This window comes from Pecten maximus, chromosome 3 (assembly GCF_902652985.1).
Source record: "Pecten maximus chromosome 3, xPecMax1.1, whole genome shotgun sequence".
Classification (NCBI taxonomy): Eukaryota; Metazoa; Mollusca; class Bivalvia; order Pectinida; family Pectinidae; genus Pecten; species Pecten maximus.
The window spans coordinates 46,448,548-46,470,033 of NC_047017.1; the positions used below are offsets into that span (position 1 = coordinate 46,448,548).

The following is a 21,486-nucleotide window of genomic DNA, read 5'->3' on the forward strand; positions in this document are numbered from 1 at the left end:
TGTTTCTGACGCGGAAACAATTCCCGACACACATATGTTGTGACGGTACCAATGATGAAAGTGATTTTAGAAGTACAATAACTAATAGATGATGATATAGGTCTTTATTAAAATGTTAGTATCACAGATTGGTGTTAATATCATTTTAAGTAAAGGTATCAACGTTTCATTTATCTTTGTCAAAGCATATGTAAAGTTCGCATTGTTTAAAATATAAAACATTATGTAAATTAAAAAATAAAATAAAAACAGTATTTTTAAGTCAACGAACATTTTTATCACAAGCAAGGTTAAATTCTATTTCCTTGACCTGACTGGTCTTGTGATGTATTATATTGAATTCGATGGGAATAATTATATTATTCGGATGTGACCATTTTGACCACTCAGTGTGACGACCAACGATGTATGTTTAGTTGTACGACATGGCTCACTAATCGAGGTCGATAATGAATCCGTCGAAGGCCCATTGTAAATAATTAGAAATCATCTTAAGTGATGTACATAAGGTAGAAATAAACAATCAAAATAAAAGGTTTAAATTAAAAGAAAAGCCAAAGTTGAAGCGATGTGATGACAGAGGGTGCTATGTAGGGTTTTTTTATTATCTCCGAAGTTACAGTTCATTGCGTCAAACAAAATTCGGCCCGTCATCGGGTAGCAATGGCAATGTCTCATGGAAGAACCGTCAATTGAACATTACAAATCAACCAAATAAGATAGAAAAGGATTTGTTCTTTTTTTTGGGGGGGGGGGGGGGGGGGGGGGGGCACGATAACCGGGACGAGTATATCCGGAGGACTGTCCAAAACCGATTACTTGTACATGTACTGGCACAAGTTATTCAGCAAATATATACATATATATACTGTACATATAAAAACAATGAAAAAAAAACACCCAAAAAAAAGTAAGAATCAAAATAATAAGGAGCGTTATCTAAGGAATAATAGGCTGAAGAGTGTATGTGTAGCAGCATTTTGACTGGTTTGCCTAGCAAATATTCAAATAGGTAAACACAAAATATGTACATTGTTGATTCCATGTCGATCATAATAAAAGGGTTAGATGAATGACATAGAGGCTATAAATATTGATTTAATATAGTTAGATGTATTGACCTATATAAGGACAGTTATTTTGTGGATATCGACGTGTAATTTTAGCATATGTCTATACAATGTTTTATTATTTCTTCTGGTGATTTAACGTGTAGTTTAGTTTGGGTCTATCCACGAATTGTTTCTATTTCTAACGTCGAACTTCTGTGTAAGTATACATGAAGTTTTACTCTTTCTATTGTCGAATTACATGTAAGTATATACGAGGTGTTACTATTTCTAATGACGAACTTCTGTGTAAGTTTACACGAAGTGTTACTCTTTTTATTGTGGAGCCTATGTGTAAATATACATGTATGTTACTTCGTCTGATGTTGAACTCAAAACTATGGATAGGCCTTTCCTACATTTAGCATGGTGCAAAAACAAAAAACAAGAAGAGCGCTCTCAAGAATATTAGTTGAGTAATTGCTATCTGAATATATGTATTGATAAGAGGATGCTCTGTATATCAAAAAGCAAACAACTATATCCCGGATGAACAACAATAACAAACAATAAGAACATAACGAACGGTTGTATGATTTTTCAATTTTGTTTACATGAAGTTAGAAATATGTGTCGTGATTGTAGGTTACTTAGAAATAAGTGTCGTGATTGTAGATTACCTAGAAATATGTGTCGTGATTGTAGGTTACTTAGAAATATGTGTCGTGAGTGTAGGTTACCTAGAAATATGTTTCGTGATTGTAGGTTACGTAGAAATATGTGTCGTGATTGTAGATTACACAGAAATATGTGTCGTATTTGTATTCGTCGTGATTGTAAGTGTCGTAATTGTAGGTTACCTAGAAATATGTGTCGTGATTGTAGGTCACCTAGAAATATGTGTCGTGATTGTAGGTTACCTAGAAATATTTGTCGTGAGTGAAGGTTACCTAGAAAAATGTGTCGTGATTGTAGATTACCTAGAAAAATGTGTCGTGATTGTAGATTACCTAGAAATATGTGTCGTGATTGTAGGTTACCTAGAAAAAATGTGTCGTGATTGTAGGTTACCTACAAATTTGTGTCGTGATTGTAGATTACCTAGAAATATGTGTCGTGATTGTAGATTACCTAGAAATATGTGTCGTGATTGTAGATTACCTAGAAAATATGTGTCGTGAGTGAAGGTTACATAGAAAAATGTGTCGTGAGTGTAGATTACCTAGAAGTATGTGTCGTGATTGTAGGTTACCTAGAAAAATGTGTCGTGATTGCAGATTACCTAGAAGTATGTGTCGTGATTGTAGGTTACCTAGAAATTTGTGTCGTGATTGTAGGTTACCTAAAAATATGTGTCGTGAGTGAAGGTTACCTAGAAAAATGTGTCGTGAGTGTAGGTTACCTAGAAAAATGTGTCGTGATTGTAGGTTACACAGAAATATGTCATGATTGTAGGTTATCTAGAAATATGTGTCGTGATTGTAGGTTACTTAGAAATATGTGTCGTGAGTGAAGGTTACCTAGAAATATGTGTCGTGATTGTAGATTACCTAGAAATATGTGTCGTGATTGTAGATTACCTAGAAATATGTGTCGTGATTTTAGGTTACCTAGACAAATGTGTCGTGAGTGCAGATTACCTAGAAATATGTGTCGTGATTGTAGGTTACCTAGACAAATGTGTCGTGATTGTAGGTTACCTAGAAATATGTGTCGTGATTGTAGATTACCTAGAAATATGTGTCGTGAGTGTAGGTTACCTACAAATATTTGTCGTGATTGTAGGTCACCTAGAAATTTGTGTCGTGATTGTAGATTACCTAGAAATATGTGTGGTGAGTGTAGGTTACCTAGAAAAAATGTGTCGTGATTGTAGGTTACCTAGAAATATGTGTCGTGATTGTAGGTTACCTAGAAATATGTGTCGTGATTGTAGGTTACCTAGAAAAATGTGTCGTGAGTGTAGGTTACCTAGAAAATATGTGTCGTGAGTGTATGTTACCTAGAAAAAATGTGTCGTGATTGTAGGTTACCTAGAAATATGTGTCGTGATTTTAGGCTACCTAGAAATATGTGTCGTGATTTTAGGCTACCTAGAAATATGTGTCGTGATTTAGGTTACCTAGACAAATGTGTCGTGAGTGCAGATTACCTAGAAATATGTGTCGTGATTGTAGGTTACCTAGACAAATGTGTCGTGATTGTAGGTTACCTAGAAATATGTGTCGTGATTGTAGATTACCTAGAAATATGTGTCGGGAGTGTAGGTTACCTACAAATATTTGTCGTGATTGTAGGTCACCTAGAAATTTGTGTCGTGATTGTAGATTACCTAGAAATATGTGTGGTGAGTGTATGTTACCTAGAAAAAATGTGTGGTGATTGTAGGTTACCTAGAAATATGTGTCGTGATTTTAGGCTACCTAGAAATATGTGTCGTGATTTTAGGTTGCCTAGACAAATGTGTCGTGAGTGCAGATTACCTAGAAATATGTGTCGTGATTGTAGGTTACCTAGACAAATGTGTCGTGATTGTAGGTTACCTAGAAATATGTGTCGTGATTGTAGATTACCTAGAAATATGTGTCGTGAGTGTAGGTTACCTAGAAATATTTGTCGTGATTGTAGGTCACCTAGAAATTTGTGTCGTGATTGTAGATTAACAAAAAAAAAATGTATGGTGAGTGTAGGTTACCTAGAAAAAATGTGTCGTGATTGTAGGTTACCTAGAAATATGTGTGGTGATTGTAGGTTACCTAGAAAATATGTGTCGTGATTGTAGGTTACCTAGAAAAATGTGTCGTGAGTGTAGGCTACCTAGAAAAAAATGTGTCGTGATTGTACGTGTAGGTTATCTAGAAATATGTGTCGTGATTGTAGGTTACCTAAAAATATGTGTCGTGAGTGAAGGTTACCTGGAAAAATGTGTCGTGATTGTAGGTTACCTCGAAAAATGTGTCGTGATTGTAGGTTACCTAGAAAAATGTGTCGTGATTGTGCATGTAGGTTATCTAGAAATATGTGTCGTGATTGTAGGTTACCTAGAAATATGTGTGGTGATTGTAGGTTACCTAGAAAATATGTGTCGTGATTGTAGGTTACCTAGAAAAATGTGTCGTGAGTGTAGGCTACCTAGAAAAAAATGTGTCGTGATTGTACATGTAGGTTATCTAGAAATATGTGTCGTGATTGTAGGTTACCTAAAATATGTGTCGTGAGTGAAGGTTACCTGGAAAAATGTGTCGTGATTGTAGGTTACCTCGAAAAATGTGTCGTGATTGTAGGTTACCTAGAAAAATGTGTCGTGATTGTGCATGTAGGTTATCTAGAAATATGTGTCGTGATTGTAGGTTACCTAAAAATATGTGTCGTGAGTGAAGGTTACCTAGAAAAATGTGTCGTGAGTGTAGGCTACCTAGAAAAAAATTTGTCGTGATTGTACATGTAGGTTATCTAGAAATATGTGCCGTGATTGTTGGTTACCTAAAAATATGTGTCGTGAGTGAAGGTTACCTGGAAAAATGGGTCGTGATTGTAGGTTACCTCGAAAAATGGGTCGTGATTGTAGGTTTCCTAAAAATATGTATCGTGAGTGTAGGTTACACAGAAATATGTATCGTGATTGTAGGTTACCGAGACATATGTGTCGAGATTGTATGTGTCGTGAGTGTAGAATACCTAGAAAAAATGTGTCGTGATTGTAGGTCACCTAGAAAAATGTGTCGTGAATGTAGATTACCATCAAACTCTTTAATTTATTTTCTGAGTTTAATTGTCATTGTGTTCTCTGATCCATTTTTGTTGTTTTTACAACTCCGAAAGATGTCGCACAACATTTATTGTTAGAATATCGAAATAAATGAAGAATATTTTTCTGTGGTATTCTTCACCACAAAAACATTCGGATTCGTGAAATGGACATAAAACCGGTTATGACTGAAGCGTTGCATATCATTTGAATAAGATTGATTTTCTAAATTTGGTTTGCTTTCCGATTTAATGTTAAGGTAAAAAAAAGATATCGCAGACCTGAAGCACTTCATCTAAAATTGCCATGAATATTAACTATAATGATGATTTACCCGTGGGATTATCTCAGAACTCCCGGTATAGATCATCATGTATTATTTCAAGATCTTGTTTACATTGTTTTTAATATATGATTGGCAGATTCTAAGATTTTTTTTTCGCTTTCTTTACGTTATATTTAATAAAGAGCTTTGATTTTCGAACAGTCAACAACTGCTCGTAAGAATATCGTGTCATCTTTTAAATATGTGTCGGTTTCTAGCTTCGTGTGCTTTACAAAACAAGGGACGCCGCATGCGACGTTCATTTCGGTCGCAGGTTTGCGGAAACTATTACTAGTCGGGTTCGGCGTGAACGTTTCATGTACATGTAATCCCGTTCCATTTTGATCCAAAACCATCAGGGTGGTAGGTGAAATGAAAGGCCACGGAAGAAGGGCGTCAAAGTCGCCCTTCATAACAACTATAAAAAAAGAAAGGTATGCTCCTTTCCCTGATCCGTCGCCATTCAGATACACCCGCCCGCATAGTTTGTACCCGTACTGACTGGTGTAAAATGGTTGGCTGTATAGCGACAGTGTTTTACCATTTATACCCTCGACTTTCCGCCGCCTGTAATCTCGGATCTTCCACATCAGGACACCGTTGTAGTTAATAGTCTCGAGCAATTGCAGTCTCAAGTCTATCTCGCAAACTCGGCCATCCAATAGCCTAACTTGGTTCTCAACACGTTCGACTACCTGTACGCCAGTGCCTATAATCAAAATACAGATATATTCAATATAGATACAGAAACGAAAGACAAGAATTTGAGTTAAATACTCGCTGAATTATTTATGTCGTGATGATAGCTGGCTGTATAGAGGTAGGGGGAACGATACTGACACAAATCAATAGTAAGTGAATTATATAATCTAACATGGGTCTGTTCCGTGGGCAAGGATATCTTAATACGAGTATACAGATTTTGGCCAGTCAGCAAGAGGCTTGCCGGGAAAAAAAGAGGCTTGCCGAGTGCTAGCCAGCTAAACTCCAACACGAGGGTTGAGATATTCTTGTTCGCGAAACAGACCAATGCTTGATTTTTTTCCCACATACTTGTAAGCAAATGTAAGCATTTTATGAAAGTTTTTCATCGTGCCATATACGATGCTCCTTGGCATGAGCGTCAAAATTGCGTTTACGACATGGTAATTCAACGTAAAATAAGGACGTTAAGTTATTGTGAGCAGTGTCATGAAGCGCATTCCAGCTGTCTTTACCCCACCTGTGTGATGATATCAATTTATCTTTTCCGCCGGGTAACATTGTGAAGTATGTGAGAAACATGCTGTGTGTATCTATTTAAATTGTTTCAGTACAATTCAACGTTTATATTTCTTAATTCGAATCCACTTCTGATGCAGTCTTTAATGACTCATTTATAGGACAAAAACACCTTTTAATGTATGTTCGTATCGTGTTGTTTTTTTTATCACCGACCGTCAATACAAAGTATATATATACAGATAACATGCGTTATATGCTTCTAATATCTCAAAAAATCTTGTCTAAACCCAACACGCGTGGTGTCCAAACAATGACCAAGTTTCCCCAGGTAATGTAACTAGTTCACCTTGATGTTTTCAATTATTGTTTTACCTGGTTACTTAAATCTACTGTTATTGTTATTGTCTTATAGAATCTGTATATTACCAAATCACGTATCTATTTGTATAAACAGTGATTTAATTACACATCTCAATTCTCATGTATACCACTTCTACAGCCATATTATATTCAATTTCTATTGTTGCCATTTCAACAGTTTTGTTATTGCTAAATGAAGTTATAGATAATATCTGTCTTGACTATATCCACACTTTAATTAATAACCTCTGGACTGGTCGCTGGATCCCGTTGCTTTCTCTAAAGTTTCGATCCTTTGCCTCGCCCCCTCTGACGTATCTTTGACAGCAGCTAGATCACGTTTGATACAGTCTACTCTGTCATTACTGATTTTGTCCTCTACCTGCCTTTCCACGTTGATAACTTTTTCTCCTTGGGACGCCAGGAGTTTCTGTATTAGATTGAATGAGGATAAGCAATCTGGGTGTAGTGCTACGAATATTTTTTCCTTCGTCTTTACTACTACGCCCCCGCCTATTTTTCCTACTAATGATGCAATTTGTAGTAAGTGATGCTTGATCGAACTATTGATTTTTCAGTATACATATCATTTGTCTAGTCACTTTTCTCCATAGGATGATGATGATGATGATTAATGTATACTACGTAAGGACTTTATAAAGTAAGATAAAATAGTGATTAGAAATAAACAACAGAATTTAAACTTTGTTATATGTAAACGATTACTCCTGATTTGAAACTACTTCACAACGAACGCAAACTACAACGGGTTAATAATTCCTGAATGGTAAGCACGTGTTCTAAATATGTCCTAGCTTTATATTATCAATCTATTAATCTCACCTTCATATCCTGTATTGATTTCTTGTTCATGAGACACTCTTTCTTTAGTTTTGTATTTGCATCCTGTATTTTTTTCATTTCTTCTGATTGCCTGAGTATTTTATTGATGGTTTCCTGCATGAATACAAAAAAGACATTTTTCTTACTAGATATGGTTTAATCTTTTCACATAGAACAATTTCTCCATCGTAAATCTATTGATATTACAATTAATTGACAGATAAGTTATATAAACTTATATAAATCACTTTTGTTGGCCCGGTTGAAAGCTCATGAGGTGTTTTACTGTCGGACAAAAGAGGAATACTCGATGATAACCCACGTGGCCGGGCAGATGAACACATTAGTTTACCTTTTAAGTCCGATTGGGGAATCGAACACTGTCCGCCTACTTTGTAGGATACTGACGTGTTCGTTACGACTGTGCCACCCGACCATCCGAAATAATCTGATGATTTACAAATTAATACTTACATACACCACCGAAGACACCGAACATGTATTATTAGGAGGTTAAATTGTTGATCCGTGTAGACCTCAATGAAGGTATATTACTATTTGTCTTAAATGCTTTGAATAAATATTCATTATAACAATTATATGGAGCACTAATTCAAATTAAACTACAACTACAAATAATTGAATATGGCAGTTACATCGGTAAAACTTCATTTTAACCATTCAACACTATTTACCTTAATATCGCTGATGTGCTCTTTAGTGGCATTTTCGACAACCAACTCACGAGACGCAATGAGCTCCACATGGTAAGGTAAACCATCCACCGCGTGCTTCGTGACTTCATGCTCTAGACCCTGTTATCAGTAATGTTTGATGCTTTGCAATAATTATTGAAGAGAAGAAACAAGGTATAGATCTATGCAACATTTACACAGGTAAACCAAATAGCTAAGACATATCATTTTAAAATAATGACTATTTCTGAATTTGTTTTGTGGTTGTGTCTACAATATATGTGAATTGCATGTGTAATGTTTATACCTGAAAGGGACATCCGACGTCTTTGAACCGACATATTGTTCGTCTCAATGGACATTTATTGGCATGGTGTGTTAACTACAAAAAACAATACATGATGGTTAAATGATGCATTGGGAGATAAATTAAATACGTTGGATCATTGACAGGACTAAAGAGTTAATACAAGTTTTTGGTCAGCAAACCAGTTTATGCCTCCATATATCTACTTTTCTAACATACTATCACTCCTACCAAACTGTCGTTAACGAGTTATTATGATTCCATGTTCCTGCCACCAATTATATAATGTTGATGTATTTAGCTACTCTACGTATTAATGATAAATCGACTTATTTTGTCGACTTTGCGTAATATTTTTGTTGACAACTCATTACCGTCATCTCGCTGAGGTGGCATTTATAAATAATTTATTTTGTGACCTAAAATAGTTTGCATGTATAGAGGTACCTCTTCCCTGGACACAGGTGTTATTCCACACTCATTTGGACAACTCATCAGGACATTAGGACACTCCTCCGCCAGGTGTTTCTTTACAAAACATGAACAATATATGCTATAGTGTAGTGATACAAAGGTTTGAAATATGGTTAGATAAACATTATGAACTAGATCACTCAAAAACTTTCTATATGCTTACCGATCTATCAGTTGTTATTACAATTAGCGAATACGAACGCCAATTCACGGATATCTACGCTATTTGTAAACATCGGAACCAATGTTAATAATGTTGGTACTGTTAAAACGCAAGGAATATGATGAGCAAGGTGTGTGGTGATATGTCACCTTGTCAAGTAAATGCTCACTTACCAGTTTCCTGTCTGATATTACATTGCATTATGCCAGTGAACACATTTTGACTACTTTAAGTAAAATGTTTAATTATTGCTTAATTGTTTATTAGTGAAGCAGGTTAGGAATAAATATGGGTGCTTCAGTTTACTGCATTATATAACTTACATTATTTATAAGGCTTTAAAGCATCTCTGGTCGTGTCTTTCGTACTATCTTCTCCTATATATGTTGTTGTTTTTTTGGGGTTTTTTTGTTGTTGTTTTTTTTTTTGTGTATTTTCTCCTGTTTGTATCATATATGGCTGTCCGCATATGGCCCTGGTTGTTAGTCACCCTTACAAATTAAATAAAAAGTACATTGTAAGACCTACTTGCAAGTTGATTGCTGCTGCGGACACTCCACATTGATTTGGACACGAAAGTATCCTCTGCGCACACTCCTCATCTTTATGTTTCTGTATGGAAGACATCCTCACTAATTCATGGCACAGATCGCATTCCACAAGTCGGTAATCACAAGATCTTTCGTGGTTCTAAAATGCAAAGAATTGAATATTTATCTCGCCATGGTTTTGTTTCCTTAAGTTTAACGTTTCCACCTAAGTCAGGAGCGTCATCGTCAGCTTGTTCGTGTTTGTAGATTTATTTCTGGAATACCATTTGTATGTATGTGGTATCATTCACACAAAAATAGTGTAACAATTGGGATTAATCGTCTTCGCAAATGTTTGATTTGTTTTACCTCGAACAAAAAATTAGCACAGCCAAAATTATTTCTAGTGTTGTCTCATCTAAATCTCGAATAGGCATCGGTTTGTGTTTTCAGTTCAACGAAACTAACCTTTAGATTACCCCATCGCACTGTTTTCTGACAACCTTGATTCCCGCACTTAACTTCCAAGTTTGCGATTTCTCTTCGTTTACAACTGTCTGGGAAAATCTAGAAAACACACAAAGCATGAAATAATTGTATTGACAGTTACCTTTCTGTTGATTGTTTCAAATGTATTTTCTTCAGACGTTATGATTCAATATTAACTCAACGTTTATGCGGGTATATTATCATCTGATATATATTTGAAGCTCTGCGATTACTATGAAAGTACATATCACGCTTTGATAATTACCTCATTCTGCCTACATTCCAATGCACAGTCTGCCACCATGCATCGTCCGTTCTCTAGAACACGTTCTAAACCATTGGGACATACATGGTGACCACAAGGTAACTGGTACGCATTCCACAGAAGCGTTTTACATGCCGTACATTTTTCAAACTCTTCTGTATTCTTAACAAATTGCGGGTTCGTCTCACTTGGGTCCGGGTTGTTAATCATGGACAGAAGTGCATTAGATGATGAAGCCATTAGTCTCCAAAGTATGATACAGTGTTTAATCTATTGGTCCCCAAGCCTGAGCACAACACAGTAATCCTAATACAGTACGTAACCGTATTAAGTCAAACCAGTGTTTATGTGGGTTCTGTTCCTCCTTTATTACCAGTGAAGATGGCGGAGTAAGCTTGTGCATTTGATGTTCCAAATCTGGCTTAGTAATAACCGCCGTATTGGAAAGTAATGTTGGCTCAGTTCAATGTCTAGTTCGAAACACTGAAATTTTACAAGAAAATGATGTTCATGTATACATTTTAAGCTAGTAACTTTCAATTTGTTCTACATTGTAATAATAGAATCTTATCAAAGAACTCCGATTATAATGCTAGTCTCTTTCTTATTGTCATGACAACATCATGTCATCTGATGCGACGCTATGACTATAGTCAATGTATTATTTATGTCATGACAAAATAGAAATACGCATTTTTCGTCACAATCCATTCATGTTCTTAACTCATTGACCAATAAAAAAAATGTCATATGATTATAAGACACATAATATGAATAAAATTACGGTTGAATAGAACAACGCTAAAAGCAATTAACTGATAATAATTATCAATAAAGACCATAAGTTGCATGAAGGGATGCAATTGATTTTTCATCAAGTTTACTTTTTTTTTTTAAAAAGATAAACACTTCTGTCAATACTTTAGACTAAATAAACGTATTACAGTTTTAGTTTTGAAATTAAATACTTTTGTGAACGATCAATAATTTCTGATAACTGATTAGACTTTCAGTTGATACAAATCGTTGATATTAATATTTATTTATTTATTAATATGAATATTTCAACGAATACGAGTAAGTAACTGAGGGTATCCTAACGACAAATTATGTTCACCATTCAAACACAACGGCATTTTCATCGCACCCGGAACAAAATCTTCAAAAGAAGATTAGGCTAATCGCACTTAAACAAACATTTTGAATTCTTGATAATCATAAGTGGTACAACAATTTTGACAATGTTTTAGGAAACTCTATAGCACTCTTTTGTCTTTTGCATACCTATTGGGGAATAAAGGAGAAGCGAGATTTCCAATAATAAATGTGATGAAGCTAATCGCATCTCGAACAACTGGACCTTTTCATAAATCCTATATGATGAAGTATGAGAAAGGACCATACAGCAGCGAATAAGCGAATAAAAAAGCTTGGATTTGAAGAACCGATATACACGTACTCATCCGATTCTTGCTTGTAAAGGTGTGTGGTAGAGCAATGGCGTCTTATAAAATTTCTATTTTGTTCTAACGTCTCCACTCTGTATGACTAAAACTAATCAGGAAACATATACATACATTTCTAGATAAAGACGGTAAAAATCCATTTCATATGAATAGATAATGGGGAAAATGAAAATAGATTGATTTGCCTTATGCTGAACATATCTTCTCAGCATATTTTGACATCTTAACAAATCTCAAAACACACAGACCAAATATATGTTAATAGTTAATATACGAGGGATGATTGATATGTTGTGAGCTTCACATTGAAGGATTTGAATTTTACCGGACATATTGTATTATTTTTCAACCTAATCCCCTTCAGTATCTATAACTTTTTGCCAGCGGTGTTTAAGAGCCTCAATAACACTTTTATAGAACTCCTTTTCATAAACAAACCTAATTATTTTCTGTTAATCTTCCGGGAATGTAATATTAGGACCGAGACCACAATTAGCTTCGCTATATGTTTCATTGTAACATTAAAATTCATAATAAATTCCCAATATCTCATATGCAACTTTCCATCTCACCTGGCCAAGACCAACATCTGAGAAGCAAAATATAAAAGTTTCAACCCAGCATGTTCAGCATTTTCTGGAGATAGCTGTCAAAATGTGTCACCAACGTTAACGTGGATTATATACATCCGGGTCAGGGGTAGAGGTCAAATCAGGACTCATCACACAGGGTCCTGGAGCACATAATAAATGATCAATATTATTATTTTACATCACAAAACCTAGATTGACATCCCTACTATAAATCCACATTAAATTCATCAACAGAAATTAAGTTCAAAGGGGCATTTAATTTGTTTTCCTGAAATACATACATTTTTGAGGGGACTTCATTCGTGGGGCCTGAACCCGGAAGTACTTAATTGTGGTCTCAGTCCTATTAGGATGCTCGGAGGGTTGGTTCACGTTCTATTTTTAGAAGTTTATTACAAACTTTATGATGAATTGTTGACGTAACTGAACAGATGCGAAGATAATTAAATGAAAGTTTAACCTAAGAGGGATTATGAAGAAGTTTAGCTTGATAAATTTGTATATTAATTGTTGATTCAGGTATAATAAGTGTAGTTATGTGGACTATAGATAGACATCGTGATCAGAATAACCTAACATACATTGTCTTATTAGTAGAGTATTACTACATGTAAAAGCATTAAGTTTGATTTCTAAAATGTGTCCTGTATTTCCATGACGGTTATACCATTCACATGTTGAATGTATTGACATCGTATATAAGCAGTCGGTATGAAGATCATAACACAATAGCTATTCATGGAGAGTTGCTTAATTTAGTGCTTAAATCATGTAACCTGATGTGTACGTGGATTTATAATTAGACCAAGCGGATGGAAATTTCCATTGATATTGGGACATTGCCATTTATCTCACAGGTAGGAATTTTTTATAGAAGTCCTATTTACACATATTTATTTAAAATATTAATCTTAAAATATCGGGTAAAAAATTAATAAACAATTGGATTATTCTACAATAGAATTCAGAATTCTATTGTAAAACAGTAATAATGTTGAAAACAGTCCCAGTTTCATTTCCGTAATTTGTGATTTCTTTGCCGTCTATTCACATTAATAAATCTCAATTAACAGGAATTATTGTATGTGATGTTACCTCATGTCTTTTTGTTTTGAATAAACAGAAAGAAAAAAAAAAGACCGGTTATTAATTTAGCATCTTTTTCTGTATAGATATGTAGATAGCTGCTGCTATTCATAGCCGCCATTAAAATGGGAAAAGACCATGTAATCCCTATATAAATTAGTATGTGATCGTTTCCGTTTCTGTTGAGTGTTTAATTTTCATGTTCAAATTAATGGATTTTGTTTAAGGACCATATAATGCGTTGTGAGGTTATTTGCCAAAACTGCAACACGTCTGTGAAAAGCATGGATATGGACAGTCACGTATGCGAAATGGTAGGTACCTTATAATTGGTATTTATATCACCAGAAGATATATCCTGTAAATGTGGTTATTTTCGCGGTGGGTTAATTTCGCAATTTCGATATGTAAAGTATACGCGTTGGGGGTAATTTTCGTGATGTATACACATTCGTTTGTAGTTCGAGATTACGCAAATTGATATCAAAATAATATGCGTGGGGGACATTTTCGCGATTAAAAGTACACCGTGTAATAAGCGTAAATTTCCCCTCGCGTAAATTGCCACGTTTACAGTATCACATTAGCACTTATTGTAGTCTGTCAATATCTTTCAAATGTTTTACTGGTACAGCTACAATCAACAAGGATTTCAAAGACACGTAAGATATTAGAAAATTTCAAAACAAATTCTCGATCGTGAGCAATGAAAGTGTCACCTAATCCTGGACATAAATGATCCCCAACTACTGCATGATTAGAAAACTTACTCATTGAACGAGTTACAGCAAACGAAATGAATATAAAGGCATTTCCAGATGAATAGTCTCAACACTTCCTATCTCGTCAGGTTAGTGTTCCGTACTCCTGACGAGACAGGAAGTGTTGAGACTATTGAACTGGACATTCCTGTAACTGTTGCTATTAGACTGGAAAGAAATTTCTGTCCAGTCTAACACCAACAGTTACAGGCCCAGTAATTAAGTCCGACTTTAGATAACGACAATGGAGAGACAAATTAACAAAATGTAACTTTAATCGCTGACGCAAAACACTAACACCACAAGACAAAGGCACTACGCCATCTAATAACAAAGAATGGGGATCTCCAGTATCACGTAAAATGTTTTAAGGTGGTATTAACCCGACAAGTGAAACAAAATCTTCAGAAATGAAGGGGGAGTACTTCCCCAATACACTATCAGACTCTGAACTCTTACCATCAATAGACAGTTTAGACTTTTCCACGATATCGCCAAGTTTCTGACTAGGCTTTGACATAGCTTACATAGAAGAAGCTGACAGTTTTTACCTTTGCTCCTTAGGAGGAGGAAATAACACTCAGACATAACATGTCCTACTTCCTTACAGTAGTTACAAACAGGACCAGAAGGAGACCTTCACCTACCCTTTAACATGTTTAATTTGGTTTGAAATCAGACTTAGTCTTATCAACTACATTAGGTTAATTATTAGAAGGGTCACAAAAGGTTGGGCTCCTAGGCTGTCTAAATTATCAGTACCCGTGGGGTTGCTTCTCTCTTGAGAATTAGTTTTGATAAATGAGCCTTTATGTGTGAGAGCGTAATAATCAGCCATTACAGCCGCTTCACACAGTGAATCGACTTGTGTCTCATCTAAATAGGTTTTCATACAACGTTGGAACTCTTCTATTAACAATAATTTCCTTAGTTTGTCAAAATCATTTTCAATCTATTTGGAATTACACCACCTATTGAACACTTGTTCTTTCTCTACATAAGTTTATTCTTTATTGAATTTCAAAATTTCTGGCGACAAGTCTCCGGCACGACTCATAAGCTTTTAGAATAGCTTTCCTCACTGCCTGATTGTCTGCAATTTCTTCCAACGACAAAGAAGAATAGATATATCTAGCCTGACCTATCAAAACACTTTGTAGTAACATTGTTAGTTTATCCTTAGGTCATTTTATACTATCAGCAATTTTCTTAAAATGCATGAATTATTTGTCAAATTCTTTTTCCTGAAAAGGGGGAACTAACAGCACATTTTTACTAGCATTAAAACCTTGTGAAAAACCAGACATGTGGTTAATTATTCTACCTTCAGAGGCTAGTTACAATTCTCCAATTTGAGTTCTTTGCCTGCTCGAATTTTCTGTTTCTCTAGTCTTATTGTTTATCATGGACTTGCCTCCGATTTCTGTTATCTGTGATAAAACAGAAAGATGGAACCAGCAGCAAACTTTAAAGCACAATTCAATGATATATACAAAACTAAGAAAGCTAAAGAGAAACTTCACAATCACAATTAAGTGGTGTACAAGGTGGAGTATTACATCAACACTGTTGATTACTAATAGTTTGATTTTCGTGGTATGTATACTATATTGTCAAATCCTTCAAGTACATTCCCCAAAAATCTCTTTTCTAGAATTCTCTAACACATCTCGTAAACAACCTCTCGTCAATAAACACATGTAAGCAAAATATTATGACACATCTCTCCTCAAGAAGGTTCCAGAAAAAAATATTTACCTATAAAGTTGCAGGAGTTTTATATTTCTGCAAGAGCTGTTTTTCTTTAACCACCGGTATATGTAACAAAACGGAAGAGCGAAAATCATTTAAACTAACATATAGCTAATTCGTCCTTCTAATTTTCGTCAGTGCTGCAAGGGGAGACAACAAAAAAACGAGAAAACAAACCGAAAATGGCAAACCCTAGATGGTGAGCCGCAAAAGAGCCATATTTTAATAATTTTCATAATTTACAATATTGGAATTCATAAAAAAAAGTGCATGTGTATATTTGAATTATAATCGTAACAAGTAGGTTACCCTCTTACAATTGTACAAAAGACAGGAACTATATTCGCAAGGCAAACGTTATGTACTATTTTACCTATCAAATACCGCATTACACATTATACATGTATGTGTACTTATCAAATACCGCATTACACATTATACATGTATGTGTACTTATCAAATACCACATTACACTTTATACATGTATGTGTACTTATCAAATACCACATTACACTTTATACATGTATGTGTACTTATCAAATACCACATTACACTTTATACGTGTATGTGTACTTATCAAATGACACATTACACATTATACATGTATGTGTACTTATCAAATGACACATTACACATTATACATGTATGTGTACTTATCAGATATCACATTAAGCATGTATGTGTACTTATCAGATACCACATTAAGCATGTATGTGTACTTATCAGATATCACAATACACAGTATACATGTATGTGTACTTATCAGATATCACATTAAGCATGTATGTGTACTTATCAGATATCACATTAAGCATGTATGTGTACTTATCAGATATCACAATACACAGTATACATGTATGTGTACTTATCAGATATCACAATACACAGTATACATGTATGTGTACTTATCAGATATCACAATACACAGTATACATGTATGTGTACTTATCAGATATCACAATACACAGTATACATGTATGTGTACTTATCAGATATCACATTATACATGTATGTGTACTTATCAAACGCAGCAAATAACTTTCAAAAGTTTGTATGGTACACATGTTTATATAAAGCCATAGGTTAAATCACCTTTGACATTATAACTGTCCTTTTGATTTGAAAGTGCAATTTGACGAGGTATGTGAAATAAATAACATAGGCTATTGCTATTGATTATGTCAAGAAAAAAATCATTTAAGATAAGTCATTTTTTCTCTCTAGAAACTCACTAAAGAAGTCAAGGAAAGCCGCCACGATCATACGCTTTTAGCCAGCGAACAAGGTTTCGCTAGGATATCCCAGATTAAAGAAAACCAGAAGGTAAACATTGACATAACGAAATAGATAACTGTATATTTTTCATTTTTTATTTTATTGGGCTTATAGTCTTATATTTTGCGGTTGTTCCACTCCGAATTATTTCTAGGATATTACTTTTCGGGCATCATTCAAACCTTCTGTAGTAAATAGGTAAGCATTTTTAGATATATCAATGTGTATTTGTTTGGTATTGGTGAAATTGTTTGTGCGCTATATCTAATGAAAGCGAAATAAAGCAAAATTGAACTTCCCGCAAACATTTTCAACTACACGTAATGAGTAGACAGCTATCTATCTGGGTTTGAAATAGGAAATCACCTGAGGCAGTGTTAACAGAACTCATAGCTAAAATTCATTTGCTTTGATTTAGTCCAAACTATTTCCTAAGGTAAAATAGAATTGTGAATAACATATTTTAGAAATACAGTTCAGTGCTGATATTTACATTCTCTACAGCATTTACTGTTAAATAAAGAGTCAAATTCAATTAAAACAAAAAAGTCTCTCATTCGCAAAACAACATAGTATATATATATACATACATTGCTTGTTTACATGTCGCATACTATTTGTCTCAATTTTAGGCGATCAAAGAAAATCTGCAAAATAGCCATGCTGCATGTGTTCAAACATATGAGATTAACAGGCAATTACAGCATGACATCCAGAAAGGTAAATTCGTTTAGAACCTTCCTTTTATTGTTATTCAGAGTATTAGTTTCATTTTAACTTCAGCTTTTTGGGATATATATTTCCTACAAATACAAGTTACTGTGGTGTCTGGGTTTATTACTTTACTACACGACACTGGTATTGTTGGAATGATAATAGTCCTCATCCGAATTAGACACCGTGCATATATCTATATCATTCCGTCTCTAAATTCTGTTATAAACAAGGAAAATATCGTATTTTGGATGTTGGATACACATTCACATCGTTAAAATAATCGACATTCATCACACTGCGCAATATACATCAACCAGCTGGCCGTTCATCTGAATGTATTGTTAGGATAATTTGAAGCTAGTGTATAATTAATAGCTCCTCGAAATCTTTATGACAATACTTTGTTTAATAGATGACTTCAGATCGATCAAAAAAATATTTACCTTTCTAGTCTAATATACCCATGCATCAACCACATCAGAATAATTGTCTATTCCCTTATACAATATGAGTTAACACGTGTTTTACGCGTGTTTCTGTTACCGCGATTTCTGTGACAGATATCGACTACTGACGATGAAATCAACAACACAAGGTTTCGGGAGATGCAGGTTAAAAAGATCATGATTTCACTTGAAATTGTCATTCGATATGCATATGCCTATTGGTTTCTTTGCCACCACCCATTTCTCATTTGAGATTGTGTCTTAGCCCGGATTTTACCTATAGTCATATTACAGATGTCATCTATGAAGCAGATGACGCTTGTTCTTCCGGAGCGCATGATCTCAAGGGTACCCATACGAACATGCGTACCTGTATGTGTTTTGCCCTCATTTAATCGATTTTGAGTTTAAAATATGCTTTTATTTTCGTGTTGGAATTCTTTGATGTATTTGAAGTGTAACCAACTGTCAATTTGGACTGATTTATCAATATGCGTAGAGTTACTTCAAATAAAGCATTTTCATGAGTGGATAATTTCTTATTCTTTCAGTAGACTAATTTGGCTTTGTTTATATTTTCCAGCAACAGAATTGTCATCGAAAATAAAAAAGATAGATAAGAAATTATCAGACCTCGATTTACGAATGCGACAGTTCGAAACTTCAAACTTCGATGGAACGTTGGTGTGGAAAATAAGAGATTACAGAAACAGGGTTCAGAATGGGGTGATACCCCTTTACAGTCAGCCGTTCTACACAAGTCGACATGGTTACAAACTGTGCGGACAGGTCTATCTAAATGGAGATGGAACGCATCCAAACATGTTTCTATCCTTCTTTTTCATCCTTATGAAGGGGGATTTTGATGCATTACTGCCTTGGCCATTTAAGCAACAAGTAACGTTTATGTTGATGGATCAAGAAACGAGGAGCCAGAATCTGTCAAAGGTATTAAACTCTAATCGTGATGCCGTCAGCTTCAAAAGACCAGATTCCAAAATGAATGTTACTTCAGGCTTCCCGCATTTTGTGGAACGGAGTAAATTGGAAACGCGTACGTATTTACAAGAAGACACAATTTTCCTTATGATCAAGGTGGATACAACAAATCTTCCCGAGAGATTCTAACTTTCACGAAAATGAAACTGCAGTTTTGGATGTCCACTATATATTGACTCAGTACACTCAGTTGCATGGAGAAAACAACACAGATAGGTACAATGAATCCTGACTACTATAATCTACATACTCTTCTAAATGGATGTACATAATGTGTATCACTATGTCAATAAATCTATTCTTAAAAGTGTTAATGAATCAAAAGATATGAAATGTAATATATCAACTTTCACATAATAACTGAAATTCAACTAATATACTATATCATTATGTACATTGAAATTAAACAACAATTACATTAATTTTTGACTGACTTGACTGGATTAAAATTTTGTGACAACAAAAGTGTTTTGTACATTATTATGAGGATTTATATTTATACTAATCGTATCATATCATATGAGTGAACTCTTAACATGTTTCTTACAAATAAAACTCTCCTAATATGAAATGCTTTTAATCGCAGAGTTACCGATAAATTATCATTCATCTCTGTTTGAAAAATGGTTTATGTGTTTATACGCAGGAACTTTATGACCTATTTCCTACATATTGAGTGAGTGGCTGATCACTAGTAAGTCTGTATCAATGCTGTGACACACTACGGTTCTAATCTGACCGACTAACTGGAGCCACTATGGGGGCTGTCACTGATGGAATCATTTGTACGGATTTTTTTTAATCGGTATTCTATTCTAAAAAATGGCTAACTTTGAAATATCTATGAAATCAATTCATTTTTTTTCCAATCTGGTATGGAGTCAAATAAATGAACAAATGGAAAAATAAATAAATACAATAAAACATTAAAAAAACACCTTTGTCCCTTTGAAAGATTGCGCTTGTTAAACAGGTAACCAGATTAAATACAGATATGAGAATATACGATGTCGTATGTTTCCCTATAATAGTATCATGTACTATTATGGTATAGGACTGTTATTTCCAAATGTTAAGTCTCGATCATTAAGGTGTGAGTGTGCCTTACTAAAGGATGTGTTATGGGTATAGAGAACTAGGTAGTACAGAACCTATAAATTAACATTCCTGTGAACTGTTAATATAGAAAAGGAGACAAACTTACCTTAACGATGGCTGTGTATCGACTGTGTGTTCATTTATTTCATCATAACAACATACGGAAAGGAATGGCTTCCCTTACGGTGGCCGAGAGCAGCCATATACAATAAAGAATAATAACATGAGTGATTTGATATGCAAGAGAATAATGAGAAAGTATAAGGACACTTCTTTATAATGTCAACTCACATGTTCTACTACTTGTATTATTATTACGACACATACATGTAATATTTTATTTAGTAATAACTTTTCGTCGTATTTCAATACCGTGCGCGATAGCTGTCTAACTTATACCATCATTGTGTTATACCGGCGATATCTGTCTAACTTATACCATCATTGTGTTATACCCACGATAGCTGTCTAACTTATACCATCATTGTGTTATACCGGCGATAGCTGTCTAACTTATACCATCATTGTGTTATACCGGCGATATCTGTCTAACTTATACCATCATTGTGTTATACCCACGATAGCTGTCTAACTTATACCATCACTGTGTTATACCGGCGATAGCTGTCTAACTTATACCATCATTGTGTTATACCCACGATAGCTGTCTAACTTATACCATCATTGTGTTATACCGGCGATAGCTGTCTAACTTATATCATCATTGTGTTATACCGGCGATAGCTGACTAACTTATACCATCACTGTGTTATACCGGCGATAGCTGACTAACTTATACCATCATTGTGTTATACCCACGA

At 34.7% G+C, this 21,486-nt stretch overlaps 2 protein-coding genes across 4 annotated transcripts; one reads left to right on the forward strand and one right to left on the reverse strand.

The window, feature by feature from the left end:
* Positions 1–89: 89 nt before the first annotated feature.
* LOC117324343 (TNF receptor-associated factor 3-like) lies at positions 90–21,132 on the reverse strand. Of its 3 annotated transcripts, XR_004531962.1 has the most exons (11): positions 20,772–21,132; positions 10,473–10,955; positions 10,187–10,285; positions 9,717–9,878; positions 8,999–9,079; positions 8,552–8,626; positions 8,245–8,364; positions 7,550–7,663; positions 6,953–7,136; positions 2,600–5,831; positions 90–2,210 (listed from the first exon to the last, which is right to left on the reverse strand). XR_004531962.1 is itself a non-coding variant. In XM_033880140.1 (10 exons), exons 2-10 carry the CDS (start codon positions 10,710–10,712, stop codon positions 5,257–5,259), a joined length of 1,650 nt encoding a protein of 549 aa, XP_033736031.1. In that variant the 5' UTR covers positions 10,713–10,955; positions 20,772–21,132; the 3' UTR covers positions 90–5,256. The 3 variants fall into 3 exon arrangements, 2 of the variants coding, with proteins under 2 accessions (XP_033736031.1, XP_033736032.1); XM_033880140.1 differs by having other exon boundaries at positions 90–5,831; XM_033880141.1 differs by lacking the exon at positions 20,772–21,132 and having other exon boundaries at positions 90–5,831; positions 10,473–10,977.
* LOC117324344 (TNF receptor-associated factor 3-like) lies at positions 13,733–20,026 on the forward strand. The gene is made up of 4 exons (XM_033880142.1): positions 13,733–13,931; positions 17,355–17,453; positions 18,038–18,125; positions 19,152–20,026. The coding sequence occupies exons 1-4, from the start codon at positions 13,854–13,856 to the stop codon at positions 19,694–19,696; spliced, it is 810 nt and encodes a 269-aa protein (XP_033736033.1). The 5' UTR covers positions 13,733–13,853; the 3' UTR covers positions 19,697–20,026.
* Positions 21,133–21,486: the final 354 nt, after the last annotated feature.